This window comes from Manis javanica, chromosome 5 (genome assembly GCF_040802235.1).
Source record: "Manis javanica isolate MJ-LG chromosome 5, MJ_LKY, whole genome shotgun sequence".
Taxonomy (NCBI): Eukaryota; Metazoa; Chordata; class Mammalia; order Pholidota; family Manidae; genus Manis; species Manis javanica.
The window spans coordinates 73861154-73879187 of record NC_133160.1 but is presented as its reverse complement, the minus strand read 5'-3'; the positions used below and the strand labels follow the sequence as shown (position 1 = coordinate 73879187).

Below are 18034 nucleotides of genomic sequence, written 5' to 3'. Positions count from 1 at the left end.
AGTCATTAAATTTTGATTCTTCATGAGCTATCTCTGTGACCTCTTTGAGCTCTGTAGTAATGTCTCACCATAGCAGACTCCAGAAAGGGTATTAAGGACACAGCTGAAGGATTGCTGCCAAATTTGCAGAATTCCCTTCCTGTCTTAGGTGACAGCTGGGTTTCTGCTTTTCAAAGGCACTATAGTCCCAAGTACAGTAGGACCGTAAAGATGCTTCAGCTTTGCTGAGAAAGCCTTCATCTGTGTGGTTCTAAGCTTCTCTAGCCCTGAGAATATCTTCACTAATATGCATTTTGTTTAATCTGTGTACCATCTTTAAAGTTTTGATAATTTAACTTTTGTTTTGCACTTAGTAATGACTCAATCATTGTACCTCTGTCTAAAAGATGCCCAGTGTCTTGGACAGGCAGTGCTCTCACGCTGGAGCCTCTGAGCCTGTGGGTTTCTCCTGTTGCAGCTTCGCCCTTGGCGCCCTGGACCCGTGCTTACAGTGGCCTTGCAAGAGTTATTTGTGCCCCAGGAATTTCATTAGAAGTTGTGGGGTTGATCTGGGACATACAATACGTTGGTGTTAACAGTGGAAGTCAGTTGACTAATGGATAATCCATTACTTAGCCTCACCCATTATTTGAATGATCAAAATACGGTCTCACAGCCTTTTGAAAAAATAGCCAGAATATGAAAATACATTTTCTGAGTTCTGCCTCTTTAAACATGCATCTGTAAAAATGACACCCTACGGCAGTATTTCTTAAGCTTATTTGACCACAGAACACTTTAAAAGTTGTAACGTAGCAGTGGAAAACCAAGAAGTGGCCATAAAATATAATCATCTCATATTGCAGCTAAGAATAAAAAATAAGTCCTATAGATAAATCTGTTGTAAGAAATGGTCAGTGTTTGATTCACTTTGAAAAATTTGTGACACAATGACGTAAATCTGGGGATTCAACTATTTTATTACAAATAAAACAATGCATTCATATATTTAAAATATAAAACAGATTCCACCATTTAAACCAGTGATTCTCAATTAGACAACAAATACTAGTGAAAGGATGTGTTGGTAAATGCTGCCCACATATTGATGTTCAGTCACATGTCTTCTCCTCCTGCATTGGTCCATCATTCATGCAACTTTTTTGAATATGGCGCAGCATTTGTTAATAATAAGATATTAGCACATAATAATCAGAACAACTGTTTATACAATTGTGTTTGGCATTTCCCTTATATATGAAAACTAGATTTCATCCAATATCTGTATTGGACTGTGTATTAGTCAGGATTCTTCAGAGAAACAGAGCCAGTAGGATATATGGATGTGTAAGAGGAGGTTTATTAGAGGGATTAACTCATTGATGATGGAAGCATAGAAGTTCTGGCACTCTGCCCAGCATCTATAGCTGGAGAACTGCTGGTGTAATTCAGAGTCTGAAGGCCTCAGAATTGAGGGGTCAGTGTAGGTCTTGCCCAAAAGTCTGGTAGATGGCAGGAGGGCAGGAGAAAATAGATGTCTCAGCTCAAGCAGAGAGAGCCAGTTTGCCCTTCCTCTGCCATTTTGTTCTATTCAGGCCCTTATTGGATTGGATGACACCTACCTGCATTGGTGAAGATGATCAATCTGTTGATTGAAATGCTGATCTCTTGGGGAGATATCTGCACAGAAGCACATCCAGAAATAATGTTTGCCAGCTGTTTGGGCATCCCTTAGCTTTCTCCAGTTAGCACTTAAAATTCCATCACAGATTGTCTTGAAACCCTAGCTCCATATACAGTAGAAGCCTTAAGCCTCCCAAGATTTCCTGTCAAAGGAAATGACATTGTCAAAGCACCCCTCTTTCTTGCAAGTCAACTGCAGTGCAAAACTTGGACCTTTCTTCTGTTCCCACAGGACAGCCACCACATGTGTGCCATGACTTCTACGGGGGGATGTGTGGAGGGTTCTAGGCCAGGGCCACATCAACACTCGTGGGGCCTTTACAGCTGCTTTTCTTCCCACCCCTGCTTCATTCCTCCCTCTTCATTCTTCTCCAGATAATTAGATCTTTACCATATCTCATCTTGCTGGTCTCATTTTCTACTTTAAGTACTTAACCAAGATATTTTTCTAAAGAAATATGAGCTCTTAGGAATTTCTGGTGAATAGAATTATTTCCAAAATCACTTTTAGTAGGAGAAAGAAATAGCACTAGCAACTTTAATTTTGATAAATCTACTAATTTTTTATGGTGTAATTGTGTCCCAGGGAACATCATTTGGGAACTGCTATAGCTGCTTTTGTTCAATGTTCTAATAATCTTTAGGCATTGTTTTAAAAGGACCACTCTGTGGAAGAAAACCAGCCTATGATTTGGCAAGTCTACTGTGTTGTTTCCACTATTTTTATTTTTATGTAATTTCAGACTTAGAGAAAAATTGGAAGACCAATACAAGAGTCTTCCATGTACCCTTTACCCAGGTTCTCCAGTTCTATGGTTTGCCCTCTTTGCTTTATCATTTTTTTTTCTTCTCTCTCTCTCTCTCTCTCTCTCTCGATACACATACACACACACACACACACACACACACACACACACACACACACACACACACACACACTGCATTTAAGTAATATATGCATATTTTTATTCTGAACTATTTGATAAGTTGGAGACAATTTTACTATTTCAGTGTCTATTTATTAACAATATTCTCCTATGCAATTATAATATATTTATCAAAACCAGGAAATTTTATGATACATACTAAGCTAACAGTCCATAGTCAAATTTAGTCAATTGTCCCATTAATGTCCTTTATAGTTAATTTCTTCCTCTGATCAAGGGTCTAATCGAGGATTACATAATGCATCTACTTGTCATATCAGTTTAGTCTCCTTTAACTGTGGAATAGTTTCTCAGTGTGTCTTTATCCCATTGACATGTCTTTTAGAAGAATACAGGCCAGTTATTTTCTAGACTGTCCTTCTCGTACAGATTTCTTTCCAGGCGCTTTTGGCCCGAACACCACAGGTATTGATATGGAGCCTTTGCCTGGTTTTCCAAGTAACAGTCAATTCTTCGCTTCTCCTGCAAGAGCTGCAATACAATTCAGTCTGACGCTAACTAACCAGAGTGAGCACAAGTCCCATAAGTTAAGGGCCCAGTCCCACAAGATTGCCCCAGTTCAGATGCCAGCCACAAATGTTCTTCAGGGTACCCAAAATTATGCCCAGCTGACTAAAATTCATTGATTCCCCACCTCAGGTTCAACAATACGCCAAAATGATCACAGAACTCAGGAAAGCACTCCATACTTGAAATTATAGCTTCACTATGAGTGATACAAGTCAGGAATAGCCAAATGGAAGAGACACATAGGGCAAGGAATGGGAGGTGGGGGACACCAAATATCCATGCCTCCAGAGGGCAATACACCAGCATCCCAGCACACAGATACCTTCACCAACCTGGAACCTCCCCAAACTACATTGTTCTGAGTTTTTTATTGAGGTTTCATTAGTCATGATTAATTAAATCATCAACCAGTGGTGACTGAATTCAACCTCCAGCTCCCTTCTCTGGAGATCAGAAGTGGGGCTGGAAGTTTTAATCCTCTTAACAGCTTGGTTGTTTTTTCTGGTGGCCAGCCCCACTCTGAAGCTCTTGGGGATCCTCTCCCACCTAAGGCGTCTCATTGCATAACTCAGGTATTGTTGAAAGGAGCTTTCTATGAATATCAAAAGATTCTCCTGTCACTCAGGAAATTCCAAAGGTTTTTAGAGCTCTGTACCAGGAACTGGGGACAAAGACCAAATATATGTATTTTTTCTATATCACAACCTTCTCATCCTATGTTACTAGGATGCAGGTGATGTTAGGTTACCCCAGTATTGATTATTTAAATTTGATAATTTGTTTAACTGGTGTCCAGTAGGTTTCTCTACTATACAGACAAAATTTTTCCATTGTTATTAGTAGGTATTTTATTTTATAGGGATATACTTTGGAATTGTGTAAATATTCTATTCCTCATCAACCTACATTTACCAATTTTGGTATCCACTGATTTCGTGACACCATCATACCCTTTAGGTTTATGTGGAAATTTTAATCTAAGACATTTCGTGTAAGGCATTTAATGTAAGGAAAATTTTTGCCTTCATTATTCATTCATTCAATTGTTTATTTATATCAGTATTAGCTCAAATAATTTTTTCGTTTAATGAGTTATGATCTGTTATCTTTATTCAGATTTTCAAATTAGAACAGATACAGTCTTCTGTGTCTTTTTGGTATGTCCCCACCACTCTGGGCATTTTCTTGCTTTCTGGTGGAGCTAAAAGTTCTGACTGTCTTCTTTCACAGCATGTTCCAGGCTCATCTTATACTTTCCTGCCCTAGCTCTAGAATCATTCTTTTTTCCAAGGAGCCCTGGTTCCTTTCAGTGGAGGGGATGGTACTTAAAAATCATGATGTGGACATTAGATATGCTCTTTGCTTCTGGTACATGTTCATGGACACTAGTATGTCAGCAGACAAAGCTAGGAAAAAAATACATAAATACATACATACCTATATTTTATATATTTTCATGTCTATGTACTTACTATGTTAAAAATGAATTCTCACTGATACCTCCAATTTCAGTTCAACACCTCAAGGTGTATTTTATTTTTCTTCCTCCTTTCTGTGTTCAGTGTTTCCTTTTCCAAAATTGAAAACTCAATTATTATTATTTTTTATTAAGGTATTATTGATATATAGTCTTATGAAGATTTCACATGAGAAAACAATGTGGTTACTACACTCACCCATGTTATCATGATCCCCCCCACGCCCCACTGCATGCACTGCCCAACAGTATAGTAAGATGCCACAGAGCACTCTTTGCCTTGTCTGTGCTACACTGGAAGACTCAGTTATTTTTAGTGCATATTTTTGTGCATGTGCTCAAGCCAAGTTCCATGCTCATTACTGCTTTCTGTAGATTCTGGTCATCTTTTCCTTTAAGCTGAAGAACTTCTACTACTAGTACTTCTTGTAGTACAAGTCTGGTGGTAACAAATTCTCTCAGTTTTAGTTCACCTGAAAATTCCTTTATTTTGCTTGTATTCTTGAAAGATATTTTCACTGAATAGACAATTCTCAGTTAATAGTACAATTGACACTTGAACAATGCGGGAGTTAAGGGTGCTGACCACCTGCATGTTGAAAATCTGCCAGTAACTTTTGATTCCCCCAAAACTTAACTAACTAATAGCCTACTGTTGACCAAAACCTCACCAATAACATGAATAGCTAATTAATACATGTTTTGTATAGGTATTTTATACTGTGGTCTTACAATAGAGAAAAGAAAATGTCTTTCCAAATTGTTGCAAATCCCCAAAACATTTCTCAATGTATTTATTGAAAACAATCTGCATATAAATGGATCTATGTAGTTCAAACTCATATTGTTTAAGGTTCAGCTGTAGTTTTCTTTCAACACTTTTTTCATGTTCATTTTTATCATAAGTCAAGCCATTTTTTTAGTTTCATCTTATATGTTTCACACTATGTCATTGTCATACCGCATGTATAAGTAAGGTTTTCACTAACTTCAGGAAGTTTTTGGTCTATGTCTTTAAGTATTTTTCCAGTCCACCATTCTCTTCCCTTTAGGATAAATTTTATATATATATATATAATATATATGTTAAACCACTTGATATGGTGCCAGAAAATACTGAGGCTCTGTTAACTTTTTATAGGATTTTTCTCTTTCCTCAGTCCTTCTGATTAGATACTTTCTGTTTATCTGTCTTCAGGTTTACTCACCTTTTCTTCCTGTAGTTTCCAATTTGCTGTTAAATCTGTCAGTGAACTTTTCATTTTAGACATTGTACTCTTTACATCTAGAGTTTCTATTTGGCTCTTTTTAATAGTTTTTCCTTTTTTTTTTTGTAGAGCTTCCCATCTGTTTATTATTATCATATTTTCCTTTTAGTCCTTTAATGCATTTATAATAGCTGCTTTAAAGTCCTTGTCTGTTAATTCCAACATTGGAATCATCTTGGGGTCATTTTCTGTTGAAAACATTTTCTTTTCACTGTGGTTGTAATTTCTTGTTTCTTCACATGTATTGTGATTTTTTGATTGTATGCTGGACATCTTGCATATTCTGTTGCAGGGCTTCATATCATCTTCCTTTAAAATAGGGCTGACATTTTTTCCTGCAGGCAGGAAAATTACCAGAAGATCCAATTGGTCAAGTTTGGTATTATTGGTAGGATGGACCTATTTTAGTTTTGAATTTAGTCCTAGGGAATGTCCCCCCGAGTCTAGGGTATGGTTCTTACTCCTAAGGAGTAGGCTTTCTGTGTCCCAACTAAATGACTGAGGTGCTTAGTGAGGTTTCTCCTCTAGCTGGGCTGGAACTCCAGTGTCACCAAATATTTCTCTAACTGGTATCACCATTCAGCTTTCAGCTTTCAGAACAGGTAATCTTTGTTAGCTGTCTTAGAGGCTTGCCCTTTACATGTCTGAAGTGAATGCTGCTGAGTCTTTTACTCCTCCTCCTTTACACCCCTCGTCCCCAATCCCCCAGCACAGCCTCTCTCATCAGGTACTTTGCATTCTACAATGCTAAGTACCTGATTCTAGCCACTTTTGAAGCCCTGATTTCTTTTCAGCTCCATCTGGAACTGTTGCTCCAGTTGAGGAACACCTGTGTTCTCCCCAGCAGGAAAATGACCCCCATGGCAATCGTGTATTTCACTTCTTCACCATCCTTGGTTTAGTTGTCTCATACATTTGTTCTAGTCTTATATTTTTCATCAGGAGGGCAATTCTGGTGCCAGTAGCTTTATGACAGCAAGTGACTATCCAAGGCTTGTGTTCCTTTACACTGTCATGTTTTTGTAAACACTGAAGGGAATAATCACAATAATAGCAGTGCTCAATTTTTTATTTGGTGCTTTCTTGAATTAGAGGGGATAGAAATTCTGTATGTGTGTTGTGTTAGCACTAAGATCATTGTTAAAGGAAAATTCCTTGAGATGCCAAAATTCACCTAATGTGAATTTAAAACATAAATACTTCCACCTCCTTCAACGAAGAGTGAAATCCAAGGCCTTTTTTTTAATACAATTTTTTTATTACGGTATTATTGATAAACACTTATGAAGGTTTCACATGAAAAAACAATGTGGTTACTACATTCATCCATATTATTGAGTCCCACCCCCATGCCCCATTGCAGTCACTATCCATCAGTGTAGTAAGATGCCAGGGCCTCTTATTTTATACACCTAGTATGCCTAAAAGAGCTGTGAAAGCCCTACTAACTTCATTCTGTAAAAATCCTTTTACTTTGATTAGATATTCAGTTTTCATTCTTTTCTTTATAAATTGGTCTTGTAATTCAATTATTAATGAACAAAATAATACTGAGGATGCACTTTTATTCATAATATGACTATTAGCATGTAGAACAATTCACTATATATGTTAGTAACTTTTTATGTCTCAAATTCATCAATATCAGTATCCTGACTGCTTTCTTTAGATATTTTATAATATAGTATGTTATTTAAGAACTGTTTCTTAGAAATATTCAACTAAAGTTTTCACTGTCTCTGAATATAACTTACATGTTTGCAGAGATAGCAAAAATGCAACATAGTGTTTATTTATCATGAAATATTATACTGATTTCCCACCATTTTATAACTTTTCTTTTAAAATTGTCTTCAATGCCAAGTTTGGCCTTCTCAGGGGAAAAGTGGCCTCATTTCTGACCCCAATTGATAGACTCAAGTATAATCATTTACTTCATTCACAGCTTTGCCTGTGCAACACTTTAGACTAATTAGAAAAAAAGAAATGACCTTCAAAAGATGAGGATTTTCCAGTGTGGTTATTCCATATTCTTTGAAGGGAATTTCAAAAGCAGAGTTTTCAGAGCAGTGATGCTATTTTAGGTTGAGCATGTAACTCCCATGGCCATTGCTTTGAAGGGAGCAACACTCATTCAAATGTTTATGTTCTGGTATGTTTGTTTCTATTCTAACTATCTTATATCGCTTTATCTGTCCACTTCCTCAAGTATGTTTCTCTGCAACCTACAAGATTTATTTTAAAGTATGATAAGCCAAAAATGCTCATATTTGATAACTAAGATATCATTTGTTAATGAATTCCTTCATTTAACAAATGTTTTGAGTTCCTGTGCTAATACTGGGAATACTGTGATGAACCAAATAAGCCTCTCTTAGAGTGTAGAGCCTAACTTTAAACTTCCTAGTCTAAAGTTTCATGGAAAATAGCCTGTACCTTCTTTTTAACCCATATTTAGAACTTTTACACCTCTCAGAAGTCCTTTGTGATGACAGTATTGCATGATGTACTTTGTAAAAGGCGAAAGAGATTCAAAAGATTAAGGAGTTATTTACAATCTGATTGAGGCCATGCAGCTTTTCTTATGAACTCTTGAGATAGAATGGAATACTGAGCAAAAATATAAACAATCATTACCAGGCATGTGAGTACTGTCAGTGTTGCAAAGGTCATTTTGGAGGTGGTTAGCTTTTCAGGAAGTTTCAGAGCACAAGTGCTTTTCTTTTGGATGTCAGCTAATGAGATGGGAACTCTCCATTCAGCTTTCAGCTTTCAGAACAGGTAAAGCTGTTCTGTAGTACAGAGGTGTACTACTGTACTACAGAGGTGTACTACAGAGGTGGAGAGTTGCCACTTTTTCCTGGATTTATTTCTGAACATTTGTTTGAGTCTGTAGTTTTTTTGCTTCTCATAAATACTACTTGCTAAAAAAACAAATTTATCTTTGTCAAAGATAATGTGTACTTGCATGATTTGATGCCTTTTACAATGATAAAATTGTCATTGAGAGCAGCAAGGTAAGTCAAAGGTTAGACTTATCTAATCTCATATATCGGGAGATCAAATTAGTCTTTGAACAGGTCAGTCATTAAATTGAATTTCTTTTTCCTTACTAGGATCCTCGGTTCAATGCAGAAGTTGACCAGATTACAGGCTACAAGACACAGAGTATTCTTTGTATGCCAATTAAGAATCACAGGGAAGAGGTAAACCATTTTTCCATTTTATAAAAGGTCACTTGGAAATATTTTTCTTTTTTTAAAAAAAAATTTTACTTTGCACATTTACAGAAATAATACTAGAGTGACAAGTTAACTATAAAGTACTTAAGTGTTCTGCTATGTATTTTTTATTTAGATTTTAATTATAGGGTTGAATTTTGATGGAGACTACTTTTGCTTGGAATATAAATTTCAGATGCTTCCTTACTATCTCTTCATTCTATCCTAGACCTTACTCTGTGTATATAAATGCATTCATTATATTTTAAATGTCTGAATAATCCCTGTTTTATACATGGTTATCTAATTGCAATGGTCATTGGATTATTTTTGTGATTCAAAATGATGTTTTTGAAAAAAATGGAAATTATAGCTACTGCCAAGTAAATTTCATTGTGAAATTAAAACAAGCAAATAAAAATGAAAATATCTTGGTTTATATTTCACCTAAGAAGGTTGGGATTCTGGCACTGAATTTGCTCTTCATTTATACTGATTTGAAAAATAATGGTTAATAAATTTATCGATTAAATTGGATATTTCAACTGAACGTTCTCAAGCCTCACTGCACATTACCATCAACTGGGGAACTTCTAAAATATTAGTAATTAAACCTGAATCTCCAAGGACAATGTCTGGATACTGCTGTGTTTTTAAATCTCCTCAAGTAATTTATGAAGTGAAGCCAGGGTTGAAAATCACTTCCCTTATTGAAAACAAACAGATTGAAGAGAGCCCATATGGGTGGCTTTTAGCCCTGATTGCACCTTGGAATCACCTGGGAGAATTTAGAAATTCTAATGCCCAGGCTTCACCTTCAATCAGAACCTGTGGGACTGGGACCCAGGCATCAGTATTTGCACTATAATTTGAATCATGAAATAATGCTTGAACTTTTCAAATATTCTTACAAGAGGTTCTGTACTCAGTCAGTATCTTATCAGTCCACCATGCATATGCCCTGGGAATTTTCCTAAAATACAGCTTTCTAAATCAATGTTCCTAAAACATTAATGTGCATATGTATCACATGGGGATTTTGTTAAAATGCAGATTCTGGATTCAGTAGGTCTTGGGACCCTTGTTGAGATCAACAAGAAAACCAAGTTGATGTTGATGCCCCAGGTCTGCAGATCACAGTTTGATTAACAGGATCCTAAGTCACTTCTCAATACTCTAAAATGTGTTCCTCAGTGCCTTAGAGTTGCCACCTGGTTTCTTAGGAGGGTAGTTACAGCCACAGTTACTAACAATACCTGCAGCTAAAACATGAATATGAGATTAATTACTCAACTAATTAATTGTGTGACTGAATAAATAGAAAAGGCCTTGCATGGACTAATGAGGGTGATGTTATTAATTGGGCTGTCAGATACAGCAAATAAAAAATATGTCCCATGCTATATGTAGGACATAATGATAAAAATATTGTCATTCACCTAAAATTAAATTTGACTAGACATTCTGTAGTTTATCAGGCAGCCCTAGTCATAAACCGAGGACCATGATTCTGTGCTCTTCAGAGACTGTGTCAGCTTTTGGTTAGAAAGTATGCTGTAAAATGGTGGCCCAGAAAAACAACTTTATACTGGCTAAGAGACTCCGCTGAATCATGCTCTGATTAAACTTCTCTTCTACATAGCATGAGCAATCTCACCATCACTGGGGGCTGGGGGAACCCTTGAGAATGTGGAACAGAGCCCCCTGGGTGGAGTGAGAGGGACTGCCCTTCTGTGAGAGGGTCCTCAGGACACACATTTCTCTCCTCAGGCCACACGTGACTCCCTGTGAGGAGGATAAAAACTAAAATAAAGGAACAACCAAAACCCTAGCTGTGTTGAGGTATAATTTATATAAAATAAAGTTCACCCATTTTAAGTGTACAATTTGATGAGTTTTGATGAGTTTGTGTATAATCCTGTGAGCACCATTGTAATCTAGATGTAGAACATTTTTGTCATCTCGGTTGTTTCCCTGTACCCGTTTGCAGTTGATCTCAACCTCCAGCCCCTGACAATCAACATTCTGTGTCGGTTTTTTTTCACTATTGTTTTACCTTTTCTGGAATGTCATATAAATGGAATCCCATAGTGTGAAGTCTTGTGTGTCTGGCTCCCTTCACTTAGCACAGTGCTTATGAGAGTCATCCCTGTTGTTGCATGTCTCAGTAGTTTGTTCACTTTTATTGCTGAGTGATTATTCCATGGTATGGATATATCACAATTTGATTATTCATTCATCAGTCGATCAACATTTGAGTTGATTACAGGTTTTATCTGTTATAGAAAAAGCCACTGTCGATGTTTGCATAGAGGTCTTTGTGTGGGCATAATGTTTCATTTCTCTTGGGTAAATATGTAAGAGAGGAACTGCTGGGTCATATGATAGGTGTGTGTTTAATTTTATAAGAAACTTCCAAACTCTTTCCCAAAGTGGCTGTACCATATGCATTCTTCCTGGCAATGTATGAAAGTTCCACTTGCTTTACATCCTTAGCAACATGTGGTATTATCAGTTTTTAAAATTTTAGCTCTCCTAGTGGGAATGGTTTAAATTTGATTAGATGAATATATAACCCAACTCTCAGCCAAGGGCTGTCTGGGCACTTACAGATCTGGTTAAAGTGGGTTCAGTTGCAGATCCCCAGATTGTGCTTCTTCAGAGCTCTCCCGAAGATTCCTTCTGGGTTCCTGAGCATCCTCAACTTTGTCTGCCTCTGTGCTCCCACATCCTCTCTTGCTGTTTCTGTTTTACCCTGTAATGACTTCATATTAAGCCAGGTCCTTCGCTGATTTCCACAAAAGTTCACTTACACCAAGATTTCATGAGATTAAAAAACCTTCAGTAACTTCACTGGAGACCTAGTAGCTTTACTGATGGGACTGTTTCCAAACACAGCTTTGTAAATATGATGTTGCTGACCCTCCCTCTTCTCTCTCCTCTCCCTCGCTCCCTCTCCTCCAATGTCTGCACTACCCAGTTTCACATTATTTCCTGTGGGAATTATTTCTTCAGAGAAAACAGGCAGAAGAACAAACTCTCAGCATGGTTGTTGTGGTATAAAAAAGTCATTGGCTGCTAAGAAGATGCAATATGTGCCTTACAGAATTATCTTTAAATTTATAGCTAAGAACAAACTCAGGGCAGTGTTGGCTTTTGTGTGTACACAGAAGTGCTCTTTCTGTCATGAAGCTTTTGAAATCAAAATGGAGAGTCACAGTACGGTTTTTGGGAGTAATTGTTAAGACTGCTTGCTCTGGGCATGAATCCCATGTTACTACTTACTTGATGAGTAACCAGGATGGAATTAGTTAATCTCTTTGATCTTCAGTTTCCTCATCTGCAAAATGGAGGTTATAAAAGGACCCCTTCATACGGTTGTTGTAAAGAGTAAATGCATTCATCCATGCAAAGGGCTTAATAACAGTTTCTGACACACAAGAAGTGATCAATAGATGTGAGCTGTTATTTTTTACAGGAAACATCGAACTAACAGAGCTTTTATGAGAGAGAAGCAATGATAAAGTTGTATGAAGAGGTCATCGGCCATCTAATAGCCAGCTAAGCTGGGGTCAAATGATAACCATCACAGTCCCTGACTTAACTACTCTACTACCCTCTACCTTATTACCCTCTACCCTCTAAGCTTAAATGCTTTTCGTGGTTTTTCCTCATACATGAGGCAAGATGAATCTGGTGTTTTCTCTCTGCTTGTCCACCTGTATTAAGTAAGCCAAAACCAAGTCCAACTAATTACTAAGGAACCTAAAATGAAATGTGATTACTGGCTGTTTAGTGATTATGTACAACTGTCCTGGTACATTTTAATGACCCTGAATTCTTAAAGCACAGGTACCAACTCGGGAAAGCTGCGTGAATGGAGCAGTTGGACATTGAATTCTAAAGTCTGAACTATAACAGTGCAGGAAATTCAGGAAGATTTTTAAGATTCAATAAAATAAATAAGCTGCTTATCTGCCTCTTCTTCTAGTGAAGGATTTCAACTAATTAGAAAATTTCAGGTGTTCTTTTCATTAATGTTATAATCTTAAGTGTGATAAATAAAGCAATGCCTTTTTAGAAGTAAGGAGCATAGATGTGCTTAAACTTATGTGACAGAAATTTTTTTAAAAAGTTGTAGTGGGTGAGTTTTTGCAGTCTTCTTTTCCTACTTCTAAGAGAAGGGGGTTAATGGGCTAAGTGGGGGTAAAAACCTGGAAAAGTTTGAGAAGGCTACAATAATTTATCTTGGAAAGGTTGTAGAGCTGTTGGCTAGCAAAAATGAATGCAGACAAACAGAGGAAGGGCCCAGGGAAAGAAGAGGGAGGGCCAGCCCAGGCTGTGCATTAGAGTGCTCTGAGGCCTGGGCCGCAGGACTTAGTTAGCTCGGACTTCGGAAATGACTGCGCATCCTGAGTTCCTGGAATATATTAATCCATTTAATCTTCAAACAACCATAGGAGGTAGTATTATTTAGTCCCACATAACAGATGAGGAAACAGACAGGAGACATTTAGAGAACTCACCAAAATCACATAACTAAGACCTGATGAAGCTGAGTTTCATACCTAGGCCAGCTGGCTACAGGGTCATAATGTGGGGAGGAGAGTTTTTTAATATTTTGCTATAGATGACAACTTCATTCTACCTTCTGCCCTCATGGTGTTTTCATGAGCTACTGTGGTAAACATGTAAATTACTGTTGATTTTGGGGGTGGGAGAGCAGGTGGAGGGTACACTGCTGTGTTCAATGTGGCTGCCTGCAGTGATAGGACTTAAAGGTAGAATGAAAGAGACCCAGTTGCATTCTGATGGTTCTTCAAAGTTTAAACCACTTGGCAGACAGACTCTTTTCAAAATGGGAAAAAAAAGAGAGAGAGAAAGAGGTATCAGAGTCATATCCTCTATAATGGTTTAAGAGGAATCTACCCAGTAAACAAGAGGAAATTTTTATCAGGGAGAAAAGAGTTACAGGAGCATGTTTCATATTTATCTGGGCCAGTGTGGGCCAGAGAGGAACCATGTGCTCATGAAGCCTAATGAAAAAAATTTGCAGCAAGTGTGTGAATGTTTAGGGTTGGTGTTAAATTTCTTTCAGACTTAATGCTGTTTTCTTGGACCTGCACACTTAGGCCAGTTTTTATTTTTATCGCTTGAATTAGGTTATTTCTATAACCAAACAGTTCTTTTAGTTTTGGTAAAGAAGTACAGGGAAATCCATCTCTTTCTTTGTAGTTCCAATGACCTATTTCTGAAATACTGCCCTCTCTTGAAGTATTGATCATCATGACATGGTGGAAATGAGTGTTCATTTTTGTTTATTGGGGCTGCACCCATGAGGTGGAAGGCAGGACACTGTGAAATAATGCATGTTCTTTGAAAATTTTTTACTCTTCTCAGCTGGAGATTCTATCCAGTAATGTCGGGCTAGGCTGAAACACCAGTTTTCTCTTGGTTGCCTGTCAACTCCAGTTATTAAGTAAAAATGTAATTTGGAATTAGAGCTCTTTTCCTCCTTCTCTATTTTTATTTTAGCATTTTGGTTTTATTTTATCATACTTGATGTTGTAATTCTTTAATGCACATATAACAGTTATAATCGGGGATTTGTGATACATTTTTATGGCATGAAAAAGGAGCATCTTAGCTAATTATCTACATCTTCCTTTAAAGAAACCTGAAACTTTTCAAAAAACATCAGCTAATTTTTACACAATAAATCCATTGATGAGTCAGAGATTAATGCCTGCCAAAAATCACAAAATAAAGCTGTAATGGATGTGTAATTCCATCTGTAATACACAAAATTAAGTGTTTTCTAGAATTTCAGTTGTATGAAATATCTGCTCATTTAAAAATATTCTCATTTTCCCACCTGAATTATCTGCTTTGGACAAGTATATTGGACCACTGCAGTATGTAGAACACTGGTCTCAACAGTGAGGATATTAAAAAATAAAAAGTGAAACAAAGAAGACACTTGTTTTAAAATTTTTTCAATTTGTAAATGTACACCAGATCTTGTACACCAAAAATACAATATGACTACAGAGTAACCAGACAGCTGTTTAATGAGTTCAATATTCAACACACAAGTTCAAAGGCATTACTGGATTTCAAGAGCTGGAGGAATCAGAAAGGAAAGATGGAAGCTGTGTGGTCTCCTACAGCCGGTCCCTGCCGTCTCCCTGAGTCCTGAGAGGAAGCAGGCCCTGCTCTCTCTGAGAGGGCAGAGGCCGGACAGACTCTCACCCGTGACCTGCTGCTCACAGCACCAACTGCGGCTTTTCTACATGTGACAAGTAAGCTTACAACAGATAAATGTTATGACTTTATGAGTAGTCCTTCAACTTTAAGAGACTAGATGAGAATACAGCTGCAAAAATAAGCAGAGTTTAATTGCAGACTGTCAGTTGTTCTAGATCTATTTTAGTCTTAAAGAATTGGCTAGTTAATGTGGTTTTAAAAAAACTTATAAATTCTTCATTACAGTTATTTCCCTTCTATAATTCTCTCTTATAGTTTTGTTTTTGGAAACGAAACTACTTCCCAAAGTTTCCATTTGTTCTGGACTTCATGTCATGATGGTGATCTTTTCTTTTTCCTTTTCCACATTGCTTGTTAAATAATAAACAAGCATATTTTATGAACAAGAAGATGGTAACCACTTTCCTAAGGAAAACACATTTCTTAAGAGCAACAGATGAAAAACATTGCGCTAATAATAGGTTACATCCCAGAGGCTACACTGCTGATCTGGGAGAAGAAAGGGTGAATAAAGCTTGAGACTGATTAAATTAATGGTAGGCTGTATTTACCCAAGTCTTATTTTTAATGCTCAGAAAATTTGGTTCAGACCGAATGCAGGGTTTTATTCAACATGAGGTTTATCCTCGTTGGTACTTTCCGGATAACCATTCCAGCACTTGTTGGAATGCATTACAGTTTTAATTTAATAGATCATTTATAAATTTAATTTTGAGAGGTTTTACATAGGCCCTGAATAATGAATAGTAGAGATTTGGAACCAGTTGCAGATAATCATAAACAATTCCTTTGTATAACATCTGAGCCAGAGCCACATAATTAGGCCCTTGGATTTTTATTATTAGATAATTCCCATTTTTTTATGCATTCTTAAAGAGTTCAGATGGTGGTCAATGAAACTGCAGCTCTCCATACATATATGTGCAAACATCTATATTCATCTATTAAGAGCTAAGAGTATATAGGTAACATCCTTTATAAACTATTAAATACTCTATATTCCTTCTTATTAAATCCTCTTCTAAAAATCTCTACTTCTCTTGTACCATAAAATGGAAGTTAATATTCCAGGCTTACTTCAGAGTAAAGGGTTCAAAAGGTAAAAAATAAAAAAAAATTTTTTTAAATAAAATTAAAGTTAAAACAAAGAGCAAGAGATGATGATTTTATAAAATTTTAAATCATATTTTTCTTTTTCTGCATCACTACATAGCAGGAAAGAAAGGGAAATAACCGGGATTTAGAATTCCAGATCTGTTTGATTACTACAAATTATTTGATGATCATGAACACTGTATTAATGACTTCTTGCAATGGAACAAATTACCCTATGCTGAGTGATTTTGAATAACAGATACTATTATATCACAGTTTTTGTGGCTCAGGAATTCTGGAGCACCGTAGCAAGCCTGGGTGGTTCTGGTCCAGGTTCCCTGCAGGGGACTGCGCTCAGGATGGAGGCAGGGATGTTTGACTCCTGCTTGAACATCCACTTCCCAGAGACCCCCCCACATGGCTGTTGGCAGAAGGCCTCGGTTCCTCGCTAGGTGTGCCTCTCCAGAGGTCGCTCCAGTGTCCTTAACACATAGCAGGGAGCTAGCAGCAGCGCCTTCCTTGTCTGACCACATCTCCAGAGTTGTGCACCTTCACTTCATTTATTCTGCTTTTTAGAGGCCAGGCATCAAGTCCAGCTCAGACTCAAGGGGAGGGGAATTAGGCTTCACCTCTTGAAGAGAGGAGAATCAAAAAATTTATGGAGGTATCTTGAAATCACCAGAAGTACTAAATGTATTTTGAAGCTTTATTCTCTGTCCTGAAAATGATAAATGTCCTTAGAATGGCCAGATGATAAAAGAGGAACTCTACTCATTAGTTCAAATAATATTTAAAAATTATTACTTTTCAGCCTCTCATGTACTGAAAAAGAAGAATATGAACTTACTAGAGGTAACATAGACTGGGCTTAGAAAAGGAAGTGAGTTGGTGTGTATTCTGTGCCCAATTAGCCAGAGTTAGAGGGAAAGGAGGAAATGGAGAATTAAAAAAGGAGAGAAAGAGGAGGATATCTGCTTCTTTGGGCTACAGCAAATGATTGAGGCATTGAAAGGCTTCTAAAATATTCTGTCAAAAATGCTGGTTTATGTGAGATCACTGTGCGTATAATTTAAGTACTTTACTTCTAAATACCCACAGGAAGTGCTCAATGGCTTATCCTTATTATCTTTCTGTACCATTGTGTTCAACGTCCGGTCATGGTTGCAGAGCAGAGGGACTGTGTCTAGCAATTTGGCACAGTGTTTGCTTGAGTATAAACTACAAGGAGGGAGGGGCCCTGGGGTGAGGCCATTCAGGCAGGCAGAGGCAAGGGCATGAAGATCCCTCTAATGTGATGCAAAGGAGGTGCTGAATTGTTTTTTAAGCCAGGAAACAATTGCTATTGTTTAAAGAGCTGGGTGGCCAGAACAGTAAAAATGAACAATTTCCTTTGTTTAATATTTAACCCAGATCCTCACAATTTGACACATGATAGATTTTGGTAAGTAAATAATTTCCACATTTGTTCATACCATAGAAAGTACTGTGTGTAGAAGCAGAAAAGTTGGTAAGGAGGTTTTTGCAATAATCCAGACACCGAGGATGAGCAAACAAGAGCAAAAAGAGTGGATTTGTTAAACTTCTGTT

General features: G+C 37.2%; 1 protein-coding gene across 3 annotated transcripts in view; it reads left to right on the top strand.

The window, feature by feature from the left end:
* The window catches only part of PDE5A (phosphodiesterase 5A), a 134705-nt gene that overhangs the window by 25508 nt on the left and 91163 nt on the right, over window positions 1–18034 (top strand). For all 3 annotated transcript variants that reach the window (XM_017673984.3, XM_017673983.3, XM_017673985.3), the window contains exon 3: window positions 8981–9070. In XM_017673984.3, coding sequence (XP_017529473.1) covers window positions 8981–9070 — 90 coding nt within the window. The remainder of the gene's footprint in view (window positions 1–8980; window positions 9071–18034) is intronic.